Here is a 17649-nt window from a genome sequence, read left to right on the forward strand (position 1 = left end):
TCGCTCGAGAGAACACCGGCACAGTCCAGCGACCGCATCCTCGGATTCATTCATTTTTGGCCAATTCAGTATTATCTGACCGCATACATTTTAAGTTTAGCGTGAGCCAAGAACCCGTGACACTGTGTGTATCCCCTGCCCACATTACCTCCTCATACCTCAAGAGCTGCATTCAGCAGGTCATGAAGTATTTTGATTAAAACGACACCACCGGAGCAGAGTACATCTACTCTGGTACGCAGGTGAGAACACTTAAGCACTCTGTGTACTCAAGGCTGTAACGAATGTGTCAACAGCGTGCCATTGGGGAGAATGCTCTGCTAATCTCGTCTCTGCGCCACACAAAAGACAACGAGGAAATGGCCCACTTGAAACTGCTGCTATTACTCTGTGGGCTGCTGCCGAAAGCTTTTCTCTTGACTTAGTGGGGCAAATCACTGTCATTATTTAAAACGTGTACCGCACACTCGTTCCATGATGAAAGTGCCTGTTCTGTATTTCAGCTACATATTGTACAACTGTTTTATGTGATGCAGAAAAGCCTTCAGGGATAAATTCACTGTAGTTTGATTCCTCTGTGAAGGTAAGCTATAACATAGTTACCCCTCCATGTTCAACTGAAACATGGATTCCAAGACTTAACTCCACCTCCTAAACGGAGCTGGTAGTCAGTCATCAAGCCTGAAGGTGGTTGTCATTGTTAACAACAACAACAACAACAACAACTATTATTATTATGGGCAGCTGGTAATGTAGAGGCTAGAGCTACTACATTTGGACCCAAAGGTTACAGGTTTGAATTCCACCTCCAGCTGTAGTGCCCTTGAGCAAGGTACTTCAGATTGGTCCAGTAAAACTGCCCAGCTGTATAAATAGCTAAATAACTATAATTTCCTTAATATTGTAAGCTGACTTGGATAAAAGGGTCAAATAAATGAATTAATGTAAATGTACTACCGTCATCATTTACAAAACACCAACAGATATTAAGTGAGTGTAGCAGTACTCGCAGCAGGCAGTTATAAGTGGCCCATGAACAAAGCAGTAGGTATTTTGCCCTCTGTAGCGTGAAAGGCGCACACCTGGTAAGGGCTGGGGTGCTGTGACATCAGGACACACACCAGGGTTCAAGGTCAAGGTGACAGTAGTGTGCTGCACGTGCAGAAGGAATGTGATGGGAGAAAAAGACACTCCAGCTCACAAGATGCTTCCACTCATCTCCTCCTCCTCCGCAGTCACGCCAACGACTGAGGCTGAGAGCTGTACTGCAGTACATCGGCCGCCTCATGCTGCTAGCGCAGCCGCTGACTCACGCATGAGATCACATTCCCTGCCCATGTAGAGCCAACTCACGTGCCATGTGCAGATGAGCCCACTCACAGCTCTTGGTCAGCAGGCAGAGAAACGTCACCCACATGCACCCACCCACACGCTCGCACCCACACATAACCACACACAAAAGCACATACAAATAGCTGTAGTGGTCACCATCCACCCCATAAGCGACAGCTATCCATTAAGTCCCCATTATTGTTCAGCAAACAATTTACAACTCTTACAATTCTATGACAGCACAATTCCTAAATCTGAGAATGGATTTGCTGGGCAACGTTACACAGCACAGGTACAAAAGAGAAGAACAGGGTAACCCCTTCACATCAGCACGCAGCTGCACTTCCTTACGACCTACTCTTCACATCGTACCGTGTCTACAGACTGGAACGGAACGGGCCGGGCCTCGCACTCACCATGTGCAGACTGCGGCAGTCCACCAAGGCCGTGAGCTGGTGCAGGCCGATTTCCGTCGTATTCAGCACCCCCTGGATGTGCTCCACAGTTTCCTGTTAAGAAAGCGGCAGTTGAAGAGGTAGCTTTTTCAAACTACAGCCTTCTAAGTGGAACAGCCAATTAAAAGGCTTTGCATATTAATAAAAACACTTTCTATGTTGTAATACACATATGTACATTTACATTTATTTATTTAGCAGACGCTTTTCTCCACAGCAACGTACATCTCAGAGAAAATACAATGTGCATTACATTAAGAGAGAGAGAGACATAGTTCCAGACATGTGATTAAGTTAGTTTCTTTTCACTATATGCACCAGTGTTCATCACATTAGTAGCTACATAAAACTCAGAATAGATGAATCCTGATCACCTTCCTACAATTTTTAAAAAAATAAAATATATAGATATAAATCTACAATAAGATACAATGCAACATGCCCGTACCAACTTTAAAACTTATTTAAATGAATCATGAATGAAAGAGGGGAAATTTGATAAGAGCTCAACAGAAATATGAAAGGCTGCATAAGTGTTTGCTGTCCATGAAAAATAAAAGCAAGTTAAAGGATGGAAACTGCAAATTGTTCAAACAGGATAAGGAAGAGGTGTCAAGGTGTTCACTCCCTTGCTGCAGTAAAAACAAGAGTATTGCCATTTCCCTTTTTAATAGGGATTTCTCTCGGTCAGGTGTGTTTTTACACAATGGTACTGAGCACAGAGAGAAAAACTGATACTGTTTACTTAGAGGAGGAAAAACCAGGTTTTCCTCAACAGTTATTGGTAAACTATCCAAAGTAAATGCAAAATCCTATGACTCAAACCATGGTTCAAATGCAAAACATACGTTTACATTTACCTGGTGCTCTTTCCAAAGCGACTTACAATTATTTACCCAGGGGTAAATTTACTGGAGCAATTTTAGGGTAAGGGTACTCAAGGGTGCTACAGTTGAAGATGGGATTCAAACCTGCAACCTTTGGGTGCAAAGGGAGCAGCTCTAACCACTACGCTACCAGTTAGCCCGACATCTAACACATAATGTAATTTGTATCACTAAGAAACACGAACAATAACCTTATGAATTTATGATTTTTTTAAACCTCAATTTAAATGCAAATTTTACTGAAAAGGTAAAATTTCTGTGCAAATGGAAAAACGATTCCATTAGACAACATTAAACAGTTCTATACTGTGAAACAACTGAGTGAAGACCATATGAGAATGTCATTAGACACATGTGCTGTCCTACCCCCCCCCCCCCCCACACACACATATATATACTGTATATATACGGTGTGTGTGTGTGTGTGTATGTATGTATATATATTGCATGAGTATGAAATCACACCTTGGTCTGTGGATACTTATTCACAGCCGAATGCAGCAGCTCCGCTACGTCATCCTGCATCTCCACCAGCGCTTTGTGGCCTCCGGACAGTTTCTGCAGCAGGTCAACAAGCAGGATCACAACAGGTCTTTCATGGAGACCCTCAGATTTGCAAAAGTGCCCCCTGCGTCTCCTCATACCTAGAATTCACTAGCAGAGTGTTGTTAAATTGGCATCTGGTAGCCTTAAGGGTAATACTTGCATTATACATAGCAGGCTACATAAAAATATAAGCAAACGAACAAGCTTTCGCGCATGCTGCACGAGGTCTTGCTTAAATATGAAGATCTGGGGACAAAAATCTTCCGTCTACTTAAAAGGCAAAAAGCATATTTGTTAGTGAAGTCCTCCAAAGGCATTAATATTGGGGGGGGGGGGGGGGGGGGAAGCCACTGGAAGGAAAAAATAGCATTCCAAGTTTTACATTCTAGAGCAGGTCAGATTTTAAAATGCAAATCTGAGGAATGCTGAGAACCGCCAGACTCCCGATAGACTGCATTTACTACATTTATTTATAGGTTGCAAGGATTTGAACACGTCTCTAAATTCCAGGGGAGGGTGAGGGGGGGAAACAAAAAACTCAAGACATTCACATCAATGCCCTGAATCACTCGTCAAATGCACAGCATTTAAACCCTACACATATCTCTATGCGGGGGAACGCTGAACTCCTTCACCTCGACTAAGATAAACAAGGGGAATCTCACATTCATGCACTACACTGGCACGAAATAAATAATAATAGTAATAATAATCAAAGAAATAAAAACCTTGAGGCCCTGTTAAGGTCCAGGAACAATTATTCTTTTTTACAGGGACCTGTAAAGAGGACTGCTGATTTTTCCAAATACAACAGTGTGCTTCATGCATGAACCGTGTGTGAGCTGCTGCACACAGATACGGCTGCCTACTAGCAAAGATGGTCCGACAGTGTCGTTTCACTGAAGATCCAGTGGGTCAGAATAAAGCTTTCTTTTTCTTATAAATAAAACCTTCTTCACCTACCTATACGCAAATTAATATTAATCACAAGTTATCGAGGTCAGTTACACTTACTGGCTGAAAAGGGTTTGCTTGTCCCACATTGCATTTCAAATAGTACTGCAGGATATCTGAAAATAAAACACAAAAATATGAAATCACATTTAAAAAGGTTACGTAAAGACTGTACAGCTGAAACAGCTACAAAGCTTAACACAGCTGAAGTTGAAATTATTTAAAGAAAAAAAAATCTAATGTATGCATTGCACTGGAAAAAGTCAATTTCCCATTCCTATTCCATTCCAATTTCTAACACTGGCACCCTGTACTGATGAGGCAGAGGTATGAACTAAACCAACCATGAGTAAGACATCTTCACTCAGCGCCAGGGAGTGCTATTAGAGCACATCTCCTGTTTTCCCCTTCTTTCCCTGTAGACAGATCTCATGCTAAGGAAAGGTGACAGGCCACAGAGAAGCCTGTAGAACCCGTGCGCTGGCGGCTGCGTTCGGCCGCAGGACACGTGCGTAGGGGAACAGACTACCCAGCGGTCTCCAAAAAGCTTCATGAGCAACAACAGCAGCAACACATTTCCTCTCAAAAGGTAATCTTGCAACAGGTATTCCTTCAAGCACAATGACACATTACACCTGCAATGTAGAGGATTCCAGCCAAAATAAAAGGTGCACATCTATCGCCATACGTACTCCATCTGCTTTGAAAAAAAGCCAAATATCCCTCATTTAAGTTCACGACAAAGTGGCCACACTTACAACATGCATTTAACCCTGGGCTCTTAACCATCTTAACATACCCATCTCCACCTCTATGAAATCACCGCCACCCCTCTGAAAAAAAACATGCACATATACAACATACATTTATTCATGCAACTTACAATGTTAAGCTACTTACAATTATTCACCCATTTATACAGCTGGATCATTTTTGCTGGAGCAATTTAGTGCAAGTACCTTGCTCAAAAGCACAACAACCAGAGGTGTGATTCAAACCTGCAACCTTTAGGTCCAAGGGCAGAAGCTCTAGCCACTACACCACCAGCTGCCCTTACACACACATATCATTGTAATCAATAGATGAAAGAAAAGCCCAATGAGGCAAATGACAGCACACTGCAAAATCCTGAGCAGCAGTCTCCATTTTAAATGAAACGCCAATTAAAAAAGCAACACCTCAGTAAACAGGGCTGTTTTTTTTTTTTTTTTTTTTTACAGGAGCCTTTGTTTTAACACACTGTCCCCTGGGGCAAAATGGAAGGGAGGGGGGGACTCTTGGGAAAAATAACATCCTTACACATTTCATTTTCTTTTGCACAGCAGCAAAACACACAACTGCAGTTAAACGTCACGATCTCCCTTCCACACTGAAAATTTCCATCACGATGTTACACTGAGTGTAACCAAGGAGCGCCAGCATCTCACCAAGTCCTCCTGTGTCCTTTACTGACACTTAAGTGGTTGGGGGTGAACCTAACTCCTGCCTCCATGTCCGACTGGACTCCTTGAAAACAGCGGGGTGTGTGGGAACCAACAGGAGGCTCTGACACACTTACGGATGAGCAGGCTGAAGTGTGCCGTGGCATCGGGCTCCGACTGCTTGTAAAAAAGACTGCAGAATTACACCGGAGAGCCGTGTGGGTGAGCGGCTAACAATCTGCACCCTGGGAGCCCATGTACAAAAGTCAGATGTGTGTGCTGTGAAAGCAGGGCTTGTGTGTTAAAATGCAGTGCACTTTTGTCCTTGAGGAACTAATTAGCGGTAACATAGCCGCTAGTCCTGAAACGCATGTAACAGAGCACAAAAGGACACACTTGAGCTGCAACACTAGCAAGAGAGAAGTCCGACAGCACATCAAACCTGGAAGCCGAGCAGCATCGCAAAAGCACGACATTAACATAAACTGCAGCCTCCACAAGGAAAAGTGAAACAAGTAGCAATGTCTTGTCTGACACTCATCATTTTATCAAACAAAAAAGCAAAATTTTACCTAGAGGGCTTTAAAGGGCTGCGCCATTTCCCCTGCGAAAAATGGAATTTTTCATGTGAAGCGGCGCTCAGTGGGTGGGATTACTCCTACGAGAGGGGAAAACCCTCCGAAGTGACAAAAAACGTCGACAAAGATGCGTCAGTCTCATCACCTCCTCTACATAACATCTGGAAAAATTAAAGTGTTCATCACTGACACATATCCGTACTTGGAACAATTTCTGCTGCCATGCTGACAATTTCTACATCAGCAGGCAACTGTAATTAAGTTGTAACCTGATGACTGCTGTATTACTGAAGTTCCCATAAACGCTTTGCTCACGATCTCATGGCCAAAAGTGCAAAAAATACAGCATAAGCCTCAGCGAATTCAACCTTCAAACATTCTAAAGAAAAACATGTTCCAGAGAGCAGGGAAAGGGAAACGGAGGTGGTCTGTATGTCAGTGTAACATTTCAAGCAACACACAGTAAATCAGCGACAGTTTAGCAATTCCAAAACTAAGCCAAATTTTACATTTACATTTATTCATTTAGTTGAAGCTTTTTCTCAGAAGCGAATTAGTGTTAAGCTACTTAGAATTACCTACCCATTTATACAGCTGGGTAATTTTATTGGAGCTATTTTTAGGGTGCCTAAAAAGTACCTTGCTCAAGGGTATTACAGCTGGAGGTGGAAATCGAACACGCGACCTTTGGGTTCAAAACCAGCAGCTCTAACTACTACGCTACCAGCTGCCCCATAAATTCTGGTTATGTTCTGGTCTCCGGATCCTAGTAAAACCTGAAAACTCCATCCACTGGCTATCTGCTAATCTCGCTGGGAACAGACATAAGAAACCACCCAACATCAATCTGTTCACTGGGTGCCAAAGCTTTTCAAGCCGTTAGATAAATAATACTAACACAGATGCACACGATCAGCCTGACCATGAGTATCCCTCCCATACAACACAAAACAGTGAAAAATATCAACAGCAAATTCAGCTGATGAACAAGAATAATGCTCTTGGTTTTATCAGTTCTTGCGCCTAGTGCTACACATCCAGTAGAGTTTAAAAATTAGGGACCAGGAGAAAAAAAAAAAAAGCCTCAATGGCCTTTCAGCCACAATTGTCAGCCATCATTCGTCATTTGATGCAGCAGTGCGTCACAAGTCAGAGGTGTGGACAAAAATTACAGTATTTGCCAAAAAGAGGAAAATTACAAACAGAACAATGAACAGTTCTCTTGTATGCAATTTTAGTGAAGTTTTGACAAGTAGAATAACGGAGTGCAGATAAAGACAGAAGATTTACATGCAGCCACAGCAATAAAGTAAGACTGCATACAGATTTTAGGGGCTCAAGCCCATTTCCTGTCCTTGCTACAAACATACTGCCTCTACTGATCTTCTGCGTTTCTGGCTTGATTACATAAATAATGCATTATATTTAGTCCTTGCATCTCCACCTACTCAATGATTTAGCATTCCACTGAGAAAAAAGTACCCAAAATACCCGAAGGTGAATAACAAAATAGGCCAAGAGAAACGTGGGAAAATCCATAGAACCGCTCTTGCCGCCAGACATAGACACACACGGACAGACAGACGCTCCCATGAAGATGATACACACCTCTACCACTGGCTATACTTCCACTTTGTGTGGGTTTTGTGCCTGAGGGCTCTGTCTCCTCCAATTTTCCAGCTCAGCAGAGAAACAGACTGTCCAGTTACATAAGGGAAGATGCAGGACCAAGGCTGACATACTGCACACTTTAGCAGTTACATTATGAATACATGATATAAAATCAAGAGTTTCTAAAAATAATGCAGCAACAGCAACCCTAAATCTACATGCACATGAGAAGCAACTCTGAACTGTCCCTCTATGGGAAACAGGGAAGGTTGTGGTGGTTTATCGCTAATGAATGTCTTCCTTGTTATTGAACGTCTCCTTTATCTGTGTAAACAATTCTACAGTATAAAAGAACAATCTATTAAGTTAGGCAGTGACTATCAGAACAACACATTTATGCACGTCAAGTATTTAACTGGTGTCAGATAACTCAATAAAAAGTGCTATTATACTCATGAAATAAAAATTAGTAAGGGGAGCTCAGTTTAGGAAGGAAATGAAAGAGCTGGTGAAAAGAACTCCCCCTTCCCCTTCCTCCACTCCTCCTCTCTACACGTTTGGGACCATCACACCCTGTCCACGGAACAGTGCAAAGCATAGGATAGAACTTCCCTAAAAAGAAAACTCTGTCTATCATGTTACACACCCCCTTGGTTTCAGCTGAACGAAACAATGACGAAATAGCAGTGACTGTCTAGTTTCCTTTGGACACCCATTTCTTGACATTAAGCATTTACAGTGAACAACATCCTGAAGAGGAAAACTTGATTTTCATGCATTGCAAAACTGTAAATAAAGTGGAGGAGTAAACATTTCAAAACGATTGCAGTTTAGGTTAAGTTTAATTGCAAACTTGAACATACATGCATTATACAGTTATCAGCATCTCGTTATACACAAGAGAGGTTGGGGTAAGTTGTCCTCTTACCTTGACGGACAACACCGTTGTCTTCAGCCATTTGTATGATGTACATTTCAGGGGACACACAGAAGTCACTGGAGGTCTATTAAAGGCAAACAAGTGGGAAATGCATTTGGTCTTTCATTAAATGCATGCGAATGTGTTGGGGAGAAGCTCTTAACTAAATGGCAATCTGATCTATTGTCTGCTTGAAAAATGCCACTGCATTATACCAAGGAGCTTCCAATCTTAATATGGTCTTAAAGGACTTGCAGCATCGGGTTCAGTGGAAAAGAAGGTCAAAGCAAAGGTGGCCATTTCTTACTCCAATGCAAGTGCTGGGTAATCAGCTTTAGAAGAACTCCAGACAGAAATTCAACATTACTCTTAAACAGATTTCATTATATTAAAAATTGGCCAAAAGACCTTTCTCAAAGCAAAGTAACCTTGACTAGAGGCAAACAAACCCCTGTGGTCCTTTGCAAAGTCTTGCACACTGATCCAACACAAATATGTTGGAAGTAAACAATGAGTAAAACCTTTGGGCCACAATTATTATGCACCCACAGTATAGTACATCACAATTACACCAGGTGTTCTTACAACAACCTGCTGCTCCTAGCACCTAACAGCACTGCTCACCTCACACACTAGGTAGCCTACATCTAAGAAGGTAATGGCGATAACCACATGAAAGACTGAAAATGATATTCACATCCAGGCCCGCAGTGCTGTGTTAACTTCACCTGCACTGCAATGTCCCGCTTTGAAAGTAGAACCAGAAACCAAGAGCAAAACAATGTAGGTAAAAGAGTTGCTGAAATGCAGCTGCACAGGAAACGGAGTCCAGCACATGCGGGAAGTGAAAGGTCTGCATGGCGTGTGTCTTAACCTAGAGTAAAGTGCACTTTCTATTTCCATGACAATCCGACATGCACTCTTTTAAAAAAAAAAAAAAAAAAAAATCAGAATCTGCTTTATTGGCCAAGTATACCTGAGCATACAGGGAATTTGTTTCCGGTTTATAGCAAACCTATGGTGCACATTCACACATACAGTATACATGCGCACATACTGAACTAGACAGACTAATACAAACATGATTACCCATAATGCAGCAGACAAGAACATAGTATAATGCAGACAGAACACAAAACCATGCAAACAAAACACAACTAAATGACCAGGCATAGAAAAAAGTACACGTTTACCTGTTTCATAAAGTGACATTATAGTGCAGTGATTGTCAGTTATTTAGAGAACATACTGCACATGGGTATGATGTTACTCAAAAGATATAAACATTTAAATCAACAATTATTTGCTAATAACTGATGGTTCAAAAGACAAGGCAATATTTAACCTGCTTCCTATTAATTTCAAGTTGGATTCTAACAAATGACCTATCTTTCCAGGACCAATTATAAAACATTAATGAACATTTACAAAAGAAATTGTTTTAATTAGAATATAAATTGAATAATCTACAATAAAACCACAAAATAGCCTTTTCATACAGACAAATCCTGTGAACGACAACCAGTTTCTTAGACCTCTCATAAATCTATGACTAAAATGAACAAGCTTTTTCCATTTCAAACATCCAGGTTCTGTACATATAATATTCTGCAGTTTTTCTTAAGGGGAACAGGACATTATCCCAATTCTAAACCATAAAGTTTAAAACAGTGACACAGAACTATTTCTATCAATCGTTACCATACGGACAAAGCCCATACATGTACACATATTATTGATTTAAAGCATTTCACCCTAAAAATCATGTAAATGGCCCTAAATGACAGTTAAGAACAAAAACCACCAATAGGCCCTCAAACCAACTGCCATTGTGAAAATTACAAGGTGATGCCCTGTATGCTTAACTGCTCATTACAGGCAGGAAAGTCAGGCTACAGACTACAAGCACAGAAGGGCTTTTCCATTCAACATTCCAGTCACTTATTTTAAGGTATTTTCATCTGGTTACAGTAAGGTTACATCTAAACCAGCATTTACCAAGATTATCAAAATTTCCTCAATATACACAATATTAATTTGAGAGTCATCAACTTGATCAAAATTAATGCCAAATAAGAAACTGAGAAACCATTTACAGAAAGGTTAGCAAAAGCATTATGATTGTCTTTTCTGCAAATACATAGTACATCCTTGGGGAGCCCATGCAGTATCATGAGGTTCCCATGGAGATGCTTACCACAGCAACAGCCAGCTCCAGGCCCAGGGATCCCCAGCTAATGATGAGTGTGAGCACGCCCAGAAAGCAGACCCTGTGAACACGAGAACAAGGCAGCACAGGCGACTCATCTACTTTTCTCACTAGTGCTCAATAAAGATACGTCTGTACTAGGATGGCATTCTTTAGAACGAGCATTTTATAAACTGGCTAATGAATGCAATTTGTGAAAGTGTGCACTGTTAAAGCGGCAAGAAACATGACAAAAAAAAAAAATTACTGGTTTTCAAAACAATTGACATCATCTGTAAAGAAAGACCCAACAAGGACAATCACTTTAAAACCTGACACCATATCATGGTTAGCATTGATTTTCATACTTCTCTAGACCCTAGTTCTAATTAAACTTAAATGAGCAAAATCATAAAATATGCTATACGATGCAACTTCCTGAGAAGTACACCAACAACAGGAGGAAGTTAAATTAACTTAAAAACTTGAGTCTGTCTTCAGAACCATTTTGTGATCTTACCATATAAACACTGTTACCTCTGACACCTACTAACAGTAAAATGATCATTCACACTACAGTACAGCAGACTAAAGGACTGATTCAAAAGGTGGCAATTCTATGATGAGATAAAGGGGGGGGGGGGGGGGGGTGTGGTGTGCTCAGCTGCCCCAGATCAATACATTTCAACAGCTAGTAAAAAGATACGGTGTAACCCTGTTGCTGCAGAGCTGCAGTACTTGGAGGCGCAGAAAAGGCCTTGGGACAGAACACGGCAAGTTCACGACAAGGAGCTGCGAGAAAGCCGCTTTAACAAAGCATGATGGGCTGCGCATAATCGCCCTGACAGTGCAGCTCAGTTTATAATCAATACAATTTGATTCGGGTACAGCGCTCAAGTGAAAAGCAGAAAGCAAAGAGGAGGCCACCATAAGCTTCCCCAAGCGCAGTATCTAAGGCGATGAAACGCCGGCCTGCGCACTAACCGGGCTTGGCTCAAGCTTGCCGATCAGCATTGCAGATACAAGGACGGTCGCTTGCTTAATTTAACGATAAAAGACCTGCACACGAAGCACAAAAAAGGATTCTCGTATGTAGAATTTCTATGCTGCTTAAAATCGTAGGCAGCGAGTGGGGTTTAACATTTCCATTCATAGCTGGTGCTCGCAACGCAAACGCGCTCCATTCGCACCCACACCCATGTACCAAATGTTCTGTTAAAAGGATGTGGCTAAACTTATGAACATTTAGGCCAATTTGACTCTCTCATAGTGCGATTGGCCCAACCGATGCTTTCGGTCTCATGCAGCAGCACGATGTGTATACCTCGAAGCGGTAATTCTGACCGATGTCCATCTCGTACAGCAGGAGTGGCAAACACAGGAATAAAAAGCCCTGAACGACCATCCGAGGGCGAGCGCAGTATGCGTGTGATGGCAGGCTGCTGTCTGTGGCAGGCCACAAATTCTCCTTGCGGAGTCAGGCAGCTCGACTCACCCGATGAGCGTTCCCTTTGAGTTGCGAATGAGGCCGAACAGCACCAGCAGGCAGATAAGGACATCAAACAGGAGGAGACCCAAGTACGCCAGCCACCTGAAGACAAACAGCGCAACGCTCAGTAAACAACCCTGCTCCGAGACGAAGCCATTTCATCGCTTTGCTACATTACACGTAACGTATTTAGCTAAGCATATTTTTCTAACATACCCAATAAAATTTATACAATTATCAATTTTATTAGTTAACAATACAGTAGAGAAATTCAGACACACAGCAACTTAACACGTGACACGTCAGATATTTCCCCAAAAAAAAAAAAAAAAAAAAAAAAATACTAATTACCACCACAGTGGACTATTAAGCAATTAAACAAATGCAACGATTCAGGTCGTGAGGCACCTCCCTGTTTTTTGTGTTCATGGGTTAACAGGCCCTTGAGGGGCATTATGGAGGTCAAAAGCTCTGGCTAAGTAAGACCCCTAAAAACGGCACTTTGTATGTAACACAGTAAGAGAATCATCAGGTGGCTAAAGGAGCTCGTGGCATTCACTTCATTGAGGGGATAATGAATACTAACTTCAATACCATAAATATTACATTAAGAGCATTACACTAAAATAGATAAATGCTGAGACTTTTCCAAATATTTTTTGTGCTTTAAACCAGATTCCTCTTGTAGTATTTCCGGTACAACATGCAGACATGGAAGATGAGTAGTGCCATCATGACATTAGTTTTATGTCATATATGTGTTGCATAATTAGTTTATATTCTTAAAACAATTACCAAGGAACTGCATATATTTAGGTACAGAAAAAAAAAGGACAGGAAACGCTAGAAATGTACAGTTGGAAGGTGTAAATGGGGCGGCACGGTGGCACAGCGAGTAGCGCTGTCGTCTCACACCGCCTGGGTGGTGTGAGAGAACGTGGGTTCGATCCCTGCTCAGTCTGTGTGGAGTTTGCATGTTCTCCTGTGTCTGTGTGGGTTTCCTCCGGGTGCTCCGGTTTCCTCCCACAGTCCAAAGACATGCTGTTCAGGTTCCCTCATAGTGTGTGAGTGTCACAGAGTGAATGTCTTTCACTGATGCATGGATGAGTAACCCCTTGCAAGTAGTGTATCTAGGAATGTAGTCACCTTGGTGAATAAGGTGTGTGGGCTAGTAACAACATGTAGCATTCGCTGTAAGTCGCGTTGTAATTTTCAACAGCTACACATTACGTGTCGAAGTAGCTATTTGGTACCTTAAACAGACGTTTTTGTATTTATTGCACAAAATGGTGGTAAAGGCTTTAAAATAAATAAAAAAAAAAACACAAACGCAGTTGAGAGAAGTTTGGAAATTCATTAGACTCGGCAATCCCACAGAACCAGGGCGAGAATCACACACGTTGAGTGATACGGCTCCAAAATGGCACAGGATCAAAGGAACAGTTGCTCTCTGGAAGCAGAAGGAGCGTGTAACCTAGTGCTCAGCTCTGTGTTTTCCGAATGTCAACGAGAGGGTAAAGAGACAAACGTTAAACCTCCAAACGCTTCCAAAAATCACCTGTATGCAGGAGAATGCCGAAGAGTGAAAAACATGGGTCTTCATTCTGCAAAAGCCACATTTTTCGTAAACTAAACCTGCTGACTCCGATTAAATCGCTACATTTTCATTATTTTACAGCGAAGAGTGAACAACAAAAGATACACCTTATTAAACAGACATGCTTCATTTCTTAAAACTTCTTCCCTGTCGCTGAAATTAGTTACACTGCAATACACTGAGGAATACTGCACCATCTTGACAATGTGGCCAAACCAAACACTGTACTCATTTCCATTTTTTTAACTTACGAAAGATAAAAAAAAAAACAATGAAATAATGAGAAAAATCACATTTCTTCAGGTACAAATGAGCTGCAAGGAAACACATGACCAACAAGTCCCCTCTGAAGAAGAGAGGCCTTTTCAAAACAGTGGAGTTGCATCCTGTGCCTATGGAGGTTGTTTTATACAGATGACAACCAATTTCTTTACTTTTTTGTAAGGGAATACATAAAAAATAGATTTTGCCTCTATACATTTTGACCCTCAGATGCCTACACCACTGTATCTTGCCTGCAAATGCATAGCTCTGTGGTTGCCGTTGATGTTGAGGGTATTTTGTTTGACGAACTATCTCGACAGATTCTTCATAGCGAGGAGTGCGGTGTACAAAGTTTTAAAAAAAAAAAAAAAAAAAAAAAAAAAAACAGCCCATCACTATAATCTGTACATTTCCCAAATATCCTCACATGCAATAACTGATTTAACAACAAGAGGACATCGTTGAGATTTAATTTTGAATTAAGTGCAACAGCCCTGTTACCCATTCCACAGGTTCCAATATGCCCCTGTTCACTTAGAGCTGTGAAAGGCCTCACCTGTACCAGTCAAACATTTCCGTCTTCACTGCCAGGTCCTCCAGGGAAATGTTGCCGTTATCCCAGAAGGGGATCTCCATCATTTGGCGCATGAGCTCATCCAGCTGACCCTGCAGTTTCTGCACGATGGACAGGTAGTCTGCATGTGCAGCGTACCGACCCTCGAGCTGCTGCAGGCCTTCCTCCACGGTTTGGTTCAAAGAGGTAGCACTGTCAGATACCTGAAGGGCAAACACAAGACTGCCAGAAGTGCACTGGGCCTCTGGATAACCAAAGTAACCTCAGATGTGTCCATCCTCACTCATACTTCCCACATCAAAATTTATATATTTCCAAATATTTAAATTTGGTGAGATGACCAAGGTGGAGCTTGGAATGTACATATCAAAAGCTACACGTGTGAAACTGTTCACTGCCCGACTGTGTGTCAGAGAAATATTCGGCAAATGCTAATGCAGCAATCAAAATTTTTGCACATACATCACTACTATACCTGTCAAGGATGTAGATGAAGACTAATTGAAGTAAGCACAGTATTAAGCTATTTTTAGAAATTGTAGCAAAACAAACTTGGGTTTCAAGACATGTTAGTTTGTCTGTGTACTGGAGTTCACATAATCAATAATGGTAAATACCAAGGACTGAAGTTCTCTTGGCTGCAAACTTAACTCTCCATTTTTTGACATCCTACCCTAACTCCCATCAGATGATCATTCATTGTTTATTCTTCATGGCAAACACCTTACAACTAGTTCGAGAAGGCTGAAAGACCTGGGGGTGGAAGCAGGGTACTTACCAGTTTCTCCACCCCTGCAACTGTGTGGTTAGCATGCCGGAGAGAGTACGTGAACCGAGTGACTCCGTCACAGGTCTCGCCATTGCCATAGAAACCAACTGCAATGCCAGCACTTGGGAAGAGAAAGAAAGATACCACAGTAAGATGACGAGGACAGAACTATGGGAAGGCTTCTACTTCCTGCAGACTCAACTGTGTCAAAGCAAAACCTTCACTAAGCGACACCAAGCTGAAGGTTAAGCTGAACAGTCTGCTGCTGACATCTTTCAAAAACCACAGTTTGCAATCCTACGGAAAGGCCGAGCGAGACTCCGAGCTTCATAGGAAATGTGAATCCCCCCCCAAGAGTTACCATCACTGGGAAAGTAAAGTGGAGTCATGGAAAACTCACTGAAACCTATTTGTCCGAAAGGATGAAGTACATTCACGTTGTTTTGGAGAGAGAAAGAGAAAAAAAGAATGTACGTTAACGCAAGAAACGACAAAAATGTTAAGTTTGGGCAGGACAACGAACCACAGAGGTAAAATTCACAGTGAAAACTGAGAATGCTGCAATGTCGCTGTTCAAAAACAAATTAGACTTATTGAGAGAATTCCTTCTGTATACATGTAATTTGCCCTCACAAAACCCTGCTTGGGACAAGTGGTTGTAGACATCAGTTGGCTGGCTGCTTTACCTTAAGTATCATCTGATACTGCAGCAGAGCGAGGGGACAAATGGTAGCATAGTGGCTAGAACTGCTGCCTTTGGACCCAAAAGATCATAGGTTTGAGTCCCACTTCCAGCTGTTGCACCCTGGAGTAAGATACTTGCCCCAAATTGATCCAGTAAAATTATTTAGTTGTTTAAATGGGTAAATAATTTTAAGTATCTTAAGATTGTGAGCCACTTTAGACAAAAGTGTCAGCTAAATGAATAAATTCAAGCCACAAAAAGCAAGCCTGAGGAACAGACAACACTGGTCCTTATGGCGCTATTTATCTAGGATACGAGATACTCTCAAAATGTCATGATGAAACTAAAGCCGGCAGCTGGATATAGTATAAAAGGAGCTGGGTTACGGTGAAATTGGGGGTCTGACCTGACCTTTACCTTCTAGTTTGCTCCTGCATGTCATCAGGAGGAGTCACTGAGGCTCAGCTTCCTTCCATTCCCTCAAAGTCATCCCTCACCAGTGAGAAATTTGCTCCATTACCAAACCTTTTAAGTCAGCAGAAAGACCACGGCAGCCTCCCTGCAGTTCGAGTGTACACACCGTGCCAGGCCACACAATAGAGCAGTGACAATATGCCAGATAGTTCATGTCTGCAATTGCAGTGACCGAGACCCTTCACGCTGGAAGACATGTAATGTGCTTGCAGAGCCGCCCGTTCTCCAGCCTTAAGGTTTTTGCATAGCTAGCACCCCATGCAAAGATAACGGGACTTTTACAGAAAATGAGAAACAAATGTTCCCGTGTGTCAGAGTCAGCACACTGTGATGCCAGGGTGAAAAGCCAACATTAGGAAATATTATTGCTGCGCTCAAAATAACTTTAAATAACCCACTGGTTGCACAATTCAGCTTAGTAAACAGAAATGGAGACAGACAACCGGAGGGATCCCATGACCCAAGTTTCAGACTGGTTTATTTCAGATAAGAATTAGTCTTCTGTGGAAGAAAAAATCTGAACCTTCTGCTTGTAATGCTGAACATTTTACAGTCCTGTTCCAGCTACCGACTTCTGCTGACGTTCTTCCCCTATCCGCAGTAAAGGAATAGGAGATACTGAAAATTAAACCTGAATTAATTAAATGTGAGTCCATCTCCTTCCTCAAACATAAGAGGGTTTTGTTTACTTGCTTTAATCCCCTGCTGCAAGAAGGACTGGAGGACTTGAGCTCCCCCATTAGCTTTGAGTCCACTTTCATGGAATGACCCAAAGAAGCAGTTTCCTGTCAGGCCTGGGGTATTAGTTGGGGATCTTCGTTCAAGCTTAAAGGGGACAACACAGCGGTGGTGGGGGGAGTTAGGAATTTTGCCACTAGATACTTGTATCATTGAAGCCTGACCGAT

General features: G+C 42.0%; 1 protein-coding gene across 1 annotated transcript in view; it reads right to left on the bottom strand.

The window, feature by feature from the left end:
* Positions 1-17649, bottom strand: part of LOC108927365 (protein tweety homolog 3-like) — a 51922-nt gene that overhangs the window by 11326 nt on the left and 22947 nt on the right. The window contains exons 3-10 of the mRNA XM_018740629.2: positions 15594-15705; positions 14798-15018; positions 12387-12482; positions 10901-10973; positions 8713-8788; positions 4235-4290; positions 3140-3232; positions 1749-1841 (exon numbers count right to left, since the gene is read on the bottom strand). Coding sequence (XP_018596145.2) covers positions 1749-1841; positions 3140-3232; positions 4235-4290; positions 8713-8788; positions 10901-10973; positions 12387-12482; positions 14798-15018; positions 15594-15705 — 820 coding nt within the window. The remainder of the gene's footprint in view (positions 1-1748; positions 1842-3139; positions 3233-4234; positions 4291-8712; positions 8789-10900; positions 10974-12386; positions 12483-14797; positions 15019-15593; positions 15706-17649) is intronic.

This window comes from Scleropages formosus, chromosome 20 (genome assembly GCF_900964775.1).
Source record: "Scleropages formosus chromosome 20, fSclFor1.1, whole genome shotgun sequence".
Taxonomy (NCBI): domain Eukaryota; kingdom Metazoa; phylum Chordata; class Actinopteri; order Osteoglossiformes; family Osteoglossidae; genus Scleropages; species Scleropages formosus.